Here is an 11,714-nt window from a genome sequence, read left to right on the forward strand (position 1 = left end):
GACCCTAGGATCTGGACCGCTGCTCCTCAAATATCACCGCGATGGTAGCTACAATGTATCTCATGCCTACAGCAACAAAGCTCTGCAAATGTATCTCATGGCACCTCCCAACCCCGTGGCAAATATTTGTTCCCGGTTTACAGATGGGGAAACTGTAACTGTAACTCACTTAGGTTTGAGGTTAAATATCCTGCCAGTCAGTTTCTGAGCAGGAACGCAAAGCCAGGTGCGGACTATCCAGCCCGACTGATTTCCCCCTCCATCATCGGATGCCCAAGGGTGAGGGAGTCCACCAGGTAGAAATGATTTTCAGGATAACGCTGACGTTTAGTTTGAAACACGACAAATAGCAAGATACCTCCCGCGACAACTACAGTTCGTGGAGGAGAGGGTCTTTCGTAATTTTTAGAAATATAAAGGGGTCTCAAGACCAAAAACTTCTCCCCTGCACACGGTGCTTCTCAAAACCATATGCGGAGGTTTAAGAGGTTAAAATATACGATTTTAGGATAAACATCGTGAGCCCGTAGGTGGGGATTGGGAGGCTGGGGGCGTGGCTAGAAAGGAGGTGAGCCCCTCCAGGGTACAGAGGACTGCTCACACTTGGATTCCAACCCCAGCCAGACATTTGCTGGTAAAGCACTTAACCTCTCTGAAGCCCCAGTTCCTTCATTTGCAAAAGGGGAAGGACCGCGATCCCTGCAGTGCCTACCTCCTAGGGCTGTTGTTGCAGAAAAGTGATTGTTAATTTAAAAATAAAAATTAAAGTGTCAACAGCCCCTCCCACAGCATTTATATGGCGTTTTAAGGGTTTCAAAGCTCTTGAAGAATACTGTTTCCTGCAGACAACTGGAGGGAGGTGCAGCTGTGACGCCCATTTTACAGACGAGGGCACTGAGGCAGGCAGAAGGGAGGTGACTTGTCCGGAGTCCCGCGGCCGGAAAGCGCCTGCGGCGGGATTCGAACCCAGAATGTCCCGACCTCGCGCAGGTCACTTCATACACCTGCTACGTGTCTCACAAACCGCGCGCTGCGGTTATAATTATCACGACCTCCCCAGCAGCGGCAGAGGGACCGAGACAGGGCGCACCGGGAGCCGCGAACGCCCGGGGGAAGCCTGAAGAGCAGGAGCGCGGGGCATTATGGGATACAGAAGGGCATAACAAGGGAACCGCCCACTGCGCGAGGCACTAGGAGATACTGAGGGGCAGGCGAGAGCGTCGGCTCTACCGCGGGGCATTATGGGATTCGGGGAGGGAAGATTACAGCCATCACCACCTGAACGACACGTTCCAATCGTAAACGTAATCCCGCCCCCTCGCCGGATGTGCAGTTTACGTACCGTGGACACGCTTAGGTCCATCTCTTTTTTTTCTCCCTCTAAGGCTGTGACGCATTTCCGGGCTTCGCTTCCCCTTTACGGCTCTGCGGCTTCGCCCCGCCTTCCACGTCCCCTACCCGAAGAGAACGAGACGGCGCCTTTTCCCGCTGTTTTACGACAGAGCCGGCCTCGCCGCGCCGCTTTACGGTGCCGGGAGCTGCGCGCGCATCCCGCGTCCCTTCCTGGTCGGCCACTGAAGAGTGGCCTGCGGCGCCGGCACCGCGCCCGTAACCATCCGTCTCCATCGGGACCGGCCGCGGCCTGAACAGGTGAGCGGCGCCGGGCTCGGGTCCGGGGGACCCGGGAGAGCCCCGCGGCGGGTGCGGCCCTAGACTCCCGCGTTCTCCGCAGCCGGAGAAGCTAGCCGGGCCTCACGCCCGGCCTCAGTTTCCCCTTATACAACGGGGCGGGTCTGCTTCCCCGGATGGGGCCTCCCGCTGGTCATTGCCGCGGCACTTTGAGTCCCAGGCCAGAACCGGGGCGCGCCCCGGGCTGGGGCCGCGCCCGCCTGCCAGCGGCCCTCCGCTCTCCCCGGCGCCGGGCGGGCGCAGGGATAAAACCGGAGCCGCCCGCAGTGGGAACCCGGGCGGGTCTGGCCCCGGCTTCCCGGTCTGTAAAAGGAGCCGGAAGCGGCCGGAACCCCCCGGGGCGCACGACGGGCCGAGCGAGCACCAGGCGGCTGCGGGGAAGGTCATGGCGCTCATGCCGGGTCCTTTCTCCAAGCTTGGCTCTGGTAGCTGTAAAGTCGGGCCGTGATGCCGCCCGGCCGCTCCGGGGGAATGGAAGTGGCTTACACACCGGGAGCCCCGCCGGCCGAGTGGGCGGGGCTGGGTGCGCCCGGGGAGGGCAGGCGGGAGACGCGCTCTCCCTCTGAGCTTCTCCGCCTTCCCCGGTGACGCCCCGTTGTCTTTTTAAGGTTTGAGAAGATGGCAAAATTTGTGACTCCGGTGATCCAGGACAACCCCTCAGGCTGGGGCCCCTGCGCCGTCCCCGAACAATTTCGGGACATGCCCTACCAGCCGTTCAGCAAAGGAGATCGGTTGGGCAAGGTGAGCGGGAGGCTGGTGGGTGAAGGCCGGCCGAGGCTGGCTGGGGGGTCCGGCTTCCTCGGGAGGGTGCCCGCTGAGACTGCCGAGACCTCAGAGTCAGCCTAGGGGCACCGGCCGCTGACCCGGACCTTCTCTCTCCTTGTCATCCCCATTAGGTTGCAGACTGGACCGGTGCCACCTACCAGGATAAGAGGTATACGAGTAAGTGTTGCTGAATTGACTTTGTGAAGTTGGAGCTCAGGGAAGTGTCTGAAGAGGATTTGTTCTGTGGTGTGACTCCCTTGTCCATTCCCCTCCCCGGCCCGGCTCTTCGTCAGAAGCCGCTGGACTGGGGGCCCCGAAGGTCCCTTTCAGGTCCTGAGTCCGTGTTTGGTCTGTTGTCTCTTCAGATAAGTATTCCTCCCAGTTCGGTGGTGGAAGTCAGTATGCTTATTTCCATGAGGAGGACGAGACCAGCTTCCAACTGGTAGACACAGCCCGGACCCAGAAGACGGCTTACCAGAGGAATAGGATGAGATTTGCCCAGGTAGGACCAGACCATCTTGGGGGGTCCTGCTGTTACAGTCTGAGTATTGCTGAAAATGCTGACCTATGGGTCTTAGGGTTAATTCACCCAAGGAAAGTCAAACTTTCCTTGGGAAAAAGTGGCCCATTAGCAGTTGCTTACCTTTCCAGGGCTTTTTCAGGCTCCTCACAGGTAGGGCTAAAAAGGATTTTAATTCCAGAGTTTGTAAACATTCGAGATACCAGTGGCCGGTCTGTGTGACCCTGAGCAAGGTCAGAGCCACTCTCAAAGATGGAGTTATGGGACAAGTGAACTGGCAGAGGGCATTTCCTCACCTGAGAGTTCCCGTACCCCTGAAATCACTGAACACTGGGTTCAGTCCAAACCCAAAATGGTGGGCAGCAAGAATGTCCTTTCACAAAGGGGTCAGATGCGCATGGCGGATGTAAGAAGTGAGATGAAGCTTAACAACATTCTCATAAGACACTAACCATGGATGGGTGGGGGCTCTGGCAAGAGTGGGGATTGTCCAGACCTGCCCTGACTAGGGGAAGGAAGGGTGTCTCTTACACTCGTTTCTGCAGTAAGCTTTTTCTAAGAAAGCTGTCCATAAAATAAGCCGCAGTTAGCTTTAGTGGTTTTAAAGTAAAAAGGTTTTAATGCTTTCAACCACACTTTGTCACTTTTCTACATACAACCTCATTTGTGTATGGGGGTTTCAGTGCCTAGGACAGCAGTCTATACCTATGTTCTCCAAGATAGCCATGAATTAAGAGTAAAAGCCATGGAACAAGCCTTGAAAACTCCCAAAAGAGCTTTTCTGCCAAATGTGCCCTTTGCTGGATTGGGCTGTGATTGTTCCTGTTAGCCCCTGAGCTAATTACTCTTGGGGACCTTTCTTAACAATATGTGCCCAGTCATGTTATGTAAGCTCTTTAAAGTGGCAAAAGAAAGTTGTTGCTCATTTTAGATGCTTCCCACCTGCACCCCCAGATATTGGGCTTACTTATAGTACCAGGACATTCGTGTACAGACCTAATCTGTCACAGACCCTAACTTTGTGGGATCTTCTCTTCCTTAGCGGAATCTTCGGAGGGACAAGGACCGTCGGAATATGTTGCAGTTCAACCTGCAGACCCTGCCTAAGAGTGCCAAGCAGAAGGAAAGGTAAGGGATGGCGGATTCTGTTAGGAGTCTACCTGATTTCTCCATGCTGGACTGAGCCTTGTAGTGAGTGGAGCAGAAGCCAGGCTGGGCCTTTGTTCTGTTGGGCTGGATGAGTCATGCTGCTTTCCTGTGACTGTACCCTAGAACGTGTGTGTGATACCCCCGGAAGAAGAGGCCGGCTCACCAGGTGCTGCTGCGCCTGCCTCAGGTTCCCCAGGGCAGCTTTGACCTCAGCTCTCTGGGACTGTCCCATTGAGAGATTCAGGGGAAGCATCAGGACTCTAGAGCTTTGCTGAGGAGAGGGGCCATCCATTCGTTGTGAGGAGCAGACCAGCCCAGGGACACCTGCTTTTGCTAAAGTTACATTTTCTTTGGCCTTTCAGAGACCGTATACGTCTGCAAAAGAAGTTCCAGAAGCAGTTTGGAGTAAGGCAGAAATGGGACCAAAAGTCCCAGGTACGAGCCAGTCCTGTGCTTGAGCGTGGCCTGGGGGACCCCAGCGGGTGGGGCGCCCATTTCCTCCCTCCCAGGGCACCCACTTAGCTCAGGAAGAGAATCCTTGCACTGGCAGGGAGTCAGGTGCAATTACATGGCCATGGTGTGTTCACACTCCTTTCCTTTTCCATGACTTTCCTCCCACAGAAGCCCCGAGATTCTTCCGTTGAGGTTCGTAGTGACTGGGAAGTGAAGGAAGAAATGGATTTTCCTCAGTTAATGAAGATGCGTTACTTAGAGGTGTCAGAGCCGCAGGACATGTGAGTGGCCCCTGTCCTCCCTCCACGCCAGGTGTGCTCCCCAGGGCCCAGGCCATTGAGTGGTCAGCTCTCATGTCGGGGGGGGGGCGGGGGGGGGGGGCGGGGTTGGCCCTCCAGCCAAGTACCACCCATCTCTGACTTGCCTTCTCCTGCCTGCAGCGAGTGCTGTGGGGCCCTGGAATATTACGACAAGGCCTTTGACCGGATCACCACGAGGAACGAGAAGCCTCTGCGGAGCATCAAGCGCATCTTCCACACCGTCACCACGACAGATGATCCCGTCATCCGCAAGGTGCCTCTTCCCCTCCCCTTTCTCTGGTCAGAACAGGGGTGTCCAGGGACCAGCCAGCTCTGCCCATGTCCATGTGGGAGGGGTGAGATTTAAATGGAGATCTAGCTGCTCACGCCGGGATCAGCTTTGTGTGCCACGGGTGACGTGGCTCCGTACGTGCGCTCCCTTGGCTGATCGGTGTCACGGCACCAGCATAGGAGCCACAGAGCCGCAGACTGACCACTTCTGCATCCCAGCACACACTGTGGCTGCCGGGCGTCTGCCCTTGAGGGCGATTGATCCTTCCCTGTTTTCTTGGCAGCTGGCAAAGACTCAGGGCAATGTGTTCGCCACAGACGCCATCCTGGCCACGCTGATGAGCTGCACTCGCTCGGTCTATTCCTGGGATATTGTCGTCCAGAGGGTCGGCTCCAAGCTCTTTTTTGACAAAAGGGACAACTCAGACTTTGGTGAGTTTTCCTGGTGGACGTTGGAACGTGAGGTCAGGCCTGTCACCTGCCTTCTATACTTTGTCATGTGCGTTGATCCAGGTGGCCTTGGAGGGAGTGGGAGAGGGCTCCGACTGGGGGGTGTCTGCCCTGGGGAGGGGGCCCCACCTGCCTGCCTGCTCAGGGGCTCTCACCTTCCCATTTGCCTCGTAGACCTCCTGACCGTGAGTGAAACTGCCAACGAGCCCCCTCAGGATGAAGGCAACTCCTTCAACTCGCCCCGTAACCTTGCCATGGAGGCCACCTACATCAACCACAACTTCTCCCAGCAGTGCCTACGAATGGTGAGACAGCAGAGGGATCTTCCCACAGGCACTGGTGGCATGTGGGCCCCGGGCTTCACTGGGCAGGGCATGGTGGGCCAAGCTCTGCTGCCACACTCACCATCTCTTCTGAATTTGGTGCAGGGAAAGGAAAGGTACAAGTTTCCCAATCCAAATCCATTTGTGGAGGATGACATGGACAAGAATGAAATCGCCTCGGTGGCGTACCGGTACGTTGGGTCTGTGCTGGGGCAGGCGGTGTGATCCGCTGGGGCCGGGCCGGGCTGAGTCTCCTTTCTGTCCTGCAGGTACCGGAGGTGGAAGCTTGGTGATGACATCGACCTCATCGTCCGCTGTGAGCACGATGGCGTGATGACCGGGGCCAACGGAGAGGTGTCTTTCATCAACATTAAGACCCTCAATGAGTGGGACTCCAGAGTGAGTGCTCCCCTGACCCCCTGATGATTTACCCAGGACTCTGTGCCAGCCTCCCCATGGCTCCATGCTTAGCATCCACATCTCCTAGGTTCTCGGCCTCTGGCAGACAGGTACAGGTGATGGCCACTGTGGCTTCCTGTCGCTCGCTCACTGCTTCATTCTCACGGCTGCCCTGCCACCATCTGCAGGTGGTGTCTTCTTTTTCTCCCACAGTAGCTTGGTCTGAAAGCCTCCTTCAGGTTTGTGTTTTGTCTGTGACCCAGCAGCCTCCCTTCCATGACTTGGCTTCCTTACTGACCTGGTCACACCCATCTAAGGAAGGCTCGGTCCGAGGAGCACTTCCTCCATTGTTCCTCCTTCTCAGGGTCCCGGGTGACTACTGCCACCCTCTGAAGCGGCTGCCTTCACTTGTCCTAGGCTAAAGGGTAGGTGAGAGACGACTGTCAGCCACCGCCAAACCTCCCTGGGTCTCTGCAGGAAAGGGCCCCCCGCTACCACCTCCCTTATTGCTTGGAGGAACATAAGCCAATGTGGAATCCATTGTTTCCTTCCCTGAACACAGTCTCCTAGAACTGGCCTTGAAGCCAAGAGAATGTAGGTAGTCCCTCACATGTCAGGGATCGCAGGGAACTCTCCATCCATCCATCCCTGAGGACCATGATCAGCTCTGAGCACATAAAAAAAAAAGCAGTCCCACCTCTCGCTCTCAATGAGCTTACACTCTAACAGGACCTGAACCACTTATAATGACCAGAGCAGGCAAGATGAATCCAGAGTTTGGGGGGGGGGGGGGGAGGTTATCCTGGTAATATTGAAGCCAGGAATACCCAGAAAGGTCTCTCGAGTCCTGTAGGAAGCACAGATAGGTGTCTGCCTTGAAGCGTACCTGAAGGGCAGGGGGATGGCCCAGATTACAAAGAGAGTGAAAGGCCAGATTGGAAGAGCAGATCTTCCCAGTGAGAAGGTATTTTGAAAGGATCCAGGGAGTTGCTGAGAAAGGGCCAGAGGATGGGGGGAGTGGACAGAAGGGAGTGAGCATCTATATAGCACCCCCTTGTGGTAGGCACTAGGCTAGGGTTGATAACAACACCATGAGGTAGATGCTGTGTCTCCCCTTTGTTGAAGAAACTGAGGTCAAGTAACTTGTGCAGGGTCACACAGCTGGAGTCTGAAGCCTGATTAGAGTTCAGGATTTCAAGACTAGGCCCAGTGCTTTGTTCACTGTGTCTCCAGCTGCCGCCATTTAAACGGGAAAAATAAGTTGTTTTGGAGGTGTTGGATTGAGAATGTCTTGGGACATCAAGTCAGTGCTGTGGGCCTGGAGCTCAGAAGAGACTAGAGCTGGATAGATAGATCCAGAATCATTAATCCAGTCAAGGCCAACCAGATTCCCAAGTGAGAGCAGAGAGAAGAAGGCCTGGGACAGAGCCGTAGGCACAAACACAGGCAGCGGCGGGGAGCAAGGCCAAGGTCCGTCCCCAGAAATGGACAGAGCCGCCGAGCAGCATCTGGCCAGGCAGGATCAGGGAAACAGAGGCTGCCCCTAAGCCAAAGAGGATGCCGAGGCCTTTCAGAGAGGGGAGCTGAGGAGAGGGCCACAGAGTCTGAGGCTACTCCTGAATGCTTCTAACTTTGTAGTGGACGGGGAGGTGAGGGCTGTAAGCTAGGAGTTTTCTTTCCCAGAAGGAGCTTTCTCTGTTGCTGGTCTCCTGGGTTTGGAGCTGCCCTGCCCCCATTTAGGGAAAGATGGAAGAGCCTTTACCCATCACTTCATGCCCCCTTCTGGTTCAGTAAGGTCATTTCTCCAGACTCACTCACTCTCACCCGTGTAGTGATGCAAATGCTTTGGGTTGGAGCTGCCTCTTCACTGATTCTGCCTCAAAGGTCATTCTCTGGTGACCCTCCTGGCCACCTAACCCTCTCAGGTTATTCCTCCGCCCCTCTTCTTTAACTCCCGGCAGGATCTGACAGGTACCCATCCTTTTAGGCCAATGTGATGTTTAAAAAAGCTTGGTTTCTCCCATCAGCCTGCATTCTCGCTCTCTGGTCTGTTGCCACTGGCAGTCACTTTTCCTAATTCCATCCTGTCTTCTCTCCACACTGGTCAGGCTTATCAGTGCCCATCCCAGCCTTCACAGTGTCCCTTAGCTCTGCCTTGTCTCCTGACTTCCTGGTGGTACCCCTCCCTCCATCACTATCTATGGATTATTGATCTTGTGCTTTATGGTGCCCCTCTATTGTCATCTATGGAGCTTCTTGACCTTGCACTTTATGTCTGAGATGAACTCAGAAGTCACTAAGAGAGCTGGATTGTTGTCCTAACAGGTTCCATGCTTCAAGACCCTGCCCAGCTCTCCATTGCTCAGCCTTGGTCAATCCCGTGCCCAATCCTGTGCTCTCATTCTGGGCCTTGTAGAAGGCAGCCCCAGAGTCCCTTCAGAGCTTCATGGCCCCCTCAGAAAAGGAGCCTTCTGACCCAGTCCTTGCCCCCGAGCACCCTTCCACAATCTGGCCATGTCTCGCTCCTTGATTGACCCAGCCCTCAGTGCCCCATCCCGTCCTTGAGGTGCTCCTCCTGGCACCCCACTTAGGTACACACAGAGTATGTGCGCTAAGCCGTCTGATCTGAGCCAGGAGCATCCCCAGGGTGGCAGGAAGCTTCCCTCTTCCCTTATTGTATCCGTGGCTGGTGTTTAGTCCTTGAGGGGCCATTGCCCAGGCCAATGTCAGCACACCCAATTTCTTTCTTCCTCCTTGGATTCTGGCCCTTTCAGGTCCCTCACCCCAGTGGGCTATAGCTGGGAAAGAGCCTCAGAACACTGACCACCCGGCGGTGGCTCTGCTTTCCCTTAACAGCACTGCAATGGTGTGGACTGGCGTCAGAAACTGGACTCTCAGAGGGGGGCGGTCATCGCCACGGAGCTTAAGAACAACAGCTACAAGCTGGCTCGCTGGACCTGCTGCGCGCTGCTGGCCGGATCGGAGTACCTCAAGCTCGGGTGAGAGCCATGACCAGCCCCGGGGAGCTGTGGGGCGTGGGTTCCGCTGGCCATGATCACCCTTGGGGACTTCCTTGGAAGTCCACCACAGAGCTCCATACTCCCTCCTTCCCTCAGGTACGTGTCCCGCTACCACGTCAAGGACTCGGCTCGTCACGTCATCCTGGGCACCCAGCAGTTCAAGCCCAATGAGTTTGCCAGCCAGATCAACCTGAGTGTGGAGAACGCCTGGGGCATCCTGCGCTGCGTGATCGACATCTGCATGAAGCTAGAGGAGGGCAAGTACCTCATCCTCAAAGACCCCAACAAGCAGGTGATCCGCGTCTACAGCCTGCCCGATGGCACCTTCAGCTCCGACGAGGACGACGACAATGAGGACGAAGACGAGGACGAAGAAGGTCTGTGGGCCGTGGGAAAGGGTGGGAGGGGTCTTCAAGGGACCTGAGTTGTGATTTCCCTCTCCATTACCAGATCTCTGCGACAGTGAAGGGGATGCACTGGGGGGTGTCTCCAGTGGGTTATAGGCCTCGGGACTAATAAGTGACATTACCGGGTTCTGATTCTGGGGCTATTCCCAGGCCTTGGGCTCCTGCTCACATGGCCACAAGTGGACCACCTAGACAGGACACTATCCAGGGGCCTCTCTGAGAGCTCCAGCAGGTGTAGCACTGGGCCAGAGGGGATGAAGACCTGGGTTCCAGTCCCCCTTCAGACAGCAGCTAGCTGGGGGACTGGGGGAGGAGGGAAGTCTGGGCCAGCAAACCCCCTGGAGTCGTAGGGCTAAAATCAGCAGCTCTTGAAACAAAAGCCAGTGCCGGGTGTTAATCACTGACTGGGTGGTCAGTGGCTACACAAGAGCGATCTCTGTCCCATCGAGCACTTGGAGAGAGGACCTGAGAGTCACTGGGGATGTTGGAGGAGTAGGGAAAAGGCCACCCTTTGCCGTGCACTCATGCCCCTGCTCCCTGTCTTTCAGAGGAAGAAGCATAAACGGGACGGCAAGGCCAGACGTACACCCCTGCACATCTTCAGCCTCTTTGCCTAGAAGGGACTAGAGGATCCTGTGGGGATTAGCCTTGTCTACAGAGGTTTAATAGATGAAATAAAGAGAAACCTAATTCATCTGTTTGTTTGGCGTGATCACTGAGTGGACTGGCCAAAGGGGTCATTGGAGGTCAGCAGTGAGCGGCCCAAGTCTGAGGCCCCTGAAAGGGGGGTTGCCATGGCTGAAGAACTCACAGGCCTACAGCCCATCCTTCCCCACCTTGCCTCCAGCCAGGCTTGTTCTCAGCACTCACAGGCCCATGGTGGACAAAGGCTCTCTGGCCTGGTCTCACCGGAAGACCATTGAGTGCTTTTGGGTGTTTCTGACTAAGCACTGCCCAGGGGAGGGAACCCGGATGGTGGGCACCTTCCCGAACTCTTAGACCTGGGATTCTTGTGAGCTGAAGTACTCTGGAGAGAGGTAGCAAGAAGACAATGGCAGGTGGGAGAGGCATGTGCTCAGAAGGAAATTGCCTAGTGGACAGCTCCTTGCCCAACCAGGAACAAACCTACACCAGGAGGCCTAAAACTCCCATCTGAAAAAACAAGGAGGCAAACTGAAGAAGCGGACCTGGACCTCCCTCACCAAGATGCCCCTTCCTCCAGGCCTGTTTATGGTACCTGATACTGGGGGATTCAGGCAGAGCAGACCAGAGAGTCAGATTGGTGGAAAGTCCTTGTTCTTTACCCCCAGGACTGTCTACACAAACTCCAGAATCCCCTTGGTTGACACACAGGCTAATGAGCAGGCTTTGATCTATCTTGACCATCCTGGAGGTCCTAATGAGCACACCATGGGCTGGTGACGGAGCTCAATCACCCATTGGCCAAGGGCTCCTTGTCATCTCCTCATGATGGGCAGAAGAAGGATGATGAGGGGCCAAGGACCAACAAAACTGGCTCGGGGCCTTTCCATGTCATTGAATCACCAAAACAAGGCAAAAATGGGAGTGGAGAGCAAGTGAACTCACAGGCTGTTAGCTCACAGTTCCAGAAGTTAAAATCCCTAACCCTGTGGAGTCATCGAAGTGATTAATACAGATTGGGATAAAAGAGGGATCCGAGTGATCTGTCACCCACTGGCCTCTGGGGGAGGGCCGCAGCCCAAGCTTTTCTGATGCAGAGCTCAAAGCCCAGTCTGCACCTTTCCAGTGCAATTCCCACCCTCTGGTTCCCTGTGGAACAGCCAACAATTCCTCTTTCAGTGCCCCCAAGGCTTAGGCTCTACACCCCTGCCAGCAGATGTATGACTGGGCCTTCACTCTCCTTCCCATTGGACACCTCTACCCAGAGCGTCTTCCTGCTTGGAGCATGGCCCCCAGAACTGATGGTG

At 55.6% G+C, this 11,714-nt stretch overlaps 1 protein-coding gene across 1 annotated transcript; it reads left to right on the forward strand.

Moving 5' to 3' along the window:
• Positions 1 to 1,515: 1,515 nt before the first annotated feature.
• EIF3D (eukaryotic translation initiation factor 3 subunit D) lies at positions 1,516 to 10,910 on the forward strand. Its single transcript, XM_003771120.3, has 15 exons — positions 1,516 to 1,650; positions 2,298 to 2,430; positions 2,586 to 2,631; positions 2,820 to 2,956; positions 4,017 to 4,102; positions 4,486 to 4,558; positions 4,745 to 4,857; positions 5,017 to 5,149; positions 5,451 to 5,598; positions 5,791 to 5,921; positions 6,045 to 6,130; positions 6,209 to 6,338; positions 9,195 to 9,337; positions 9,455 to 9,735; positions 10,314 to 10,910. The coding sequence occupies exons 2-15, from the start codon at positions 2,308 to 2,310 to the stop codon at positions 10,325 to 10,327; spliced, it is 1,644 nt and encodes a 547-aa protein (XP_003771168.1). The 5' UTR covers positions 1,516 to 1,650; positions 2,298 to 2,307; the 3' UTR covers positions 10,328 to 10,910.
• The last annotated feature ends 804 nt before the right edge of the window (positions 10,911 to 11,714 follow it).

This window comes from Sarcophilus harrisii, chromosome 5 (genome assembly GCF_902635505.1).
Source record: "Sarcophilus harrisii chromosome 5, mSarHar1.11, whole genome shotgun sequence".
Lineage (NCBI taxonomy): Eukaryota > Metazoa > Chordata > Mammalia > Dasyuromorphia > Dasyuridae > Sarcophilus > Sarcophilus harrisii.

What these genes read in the sequence shown, in the direction of transcription:
- EIF3D (XM_003771120.3), top strand. Translation starts at nt 2,308, where the DNA reads ATGGCAAAATTTGTGACTCCGGTGATCCAGGACAACCCCTCAGGCTGG. An exon ending in CCCAGCAGTGCCTACGAATG is followed by an intron (nt 5,922 to 6,044) that starts GTGAGACAGCAG and finishes AATTTGGTGCAG; the next exon opens with GGAAAGGAAAGGTACAAGTT. An exon ending in TCGGAGTACCTCAAGCTCGG is followed by an intron (nt 9,338 to 9,454) that starts GTGAGAGCCATG and finishes TCCTTCCCTCAG; the next exon opens with GTACGTGTCCCGCTACCACG.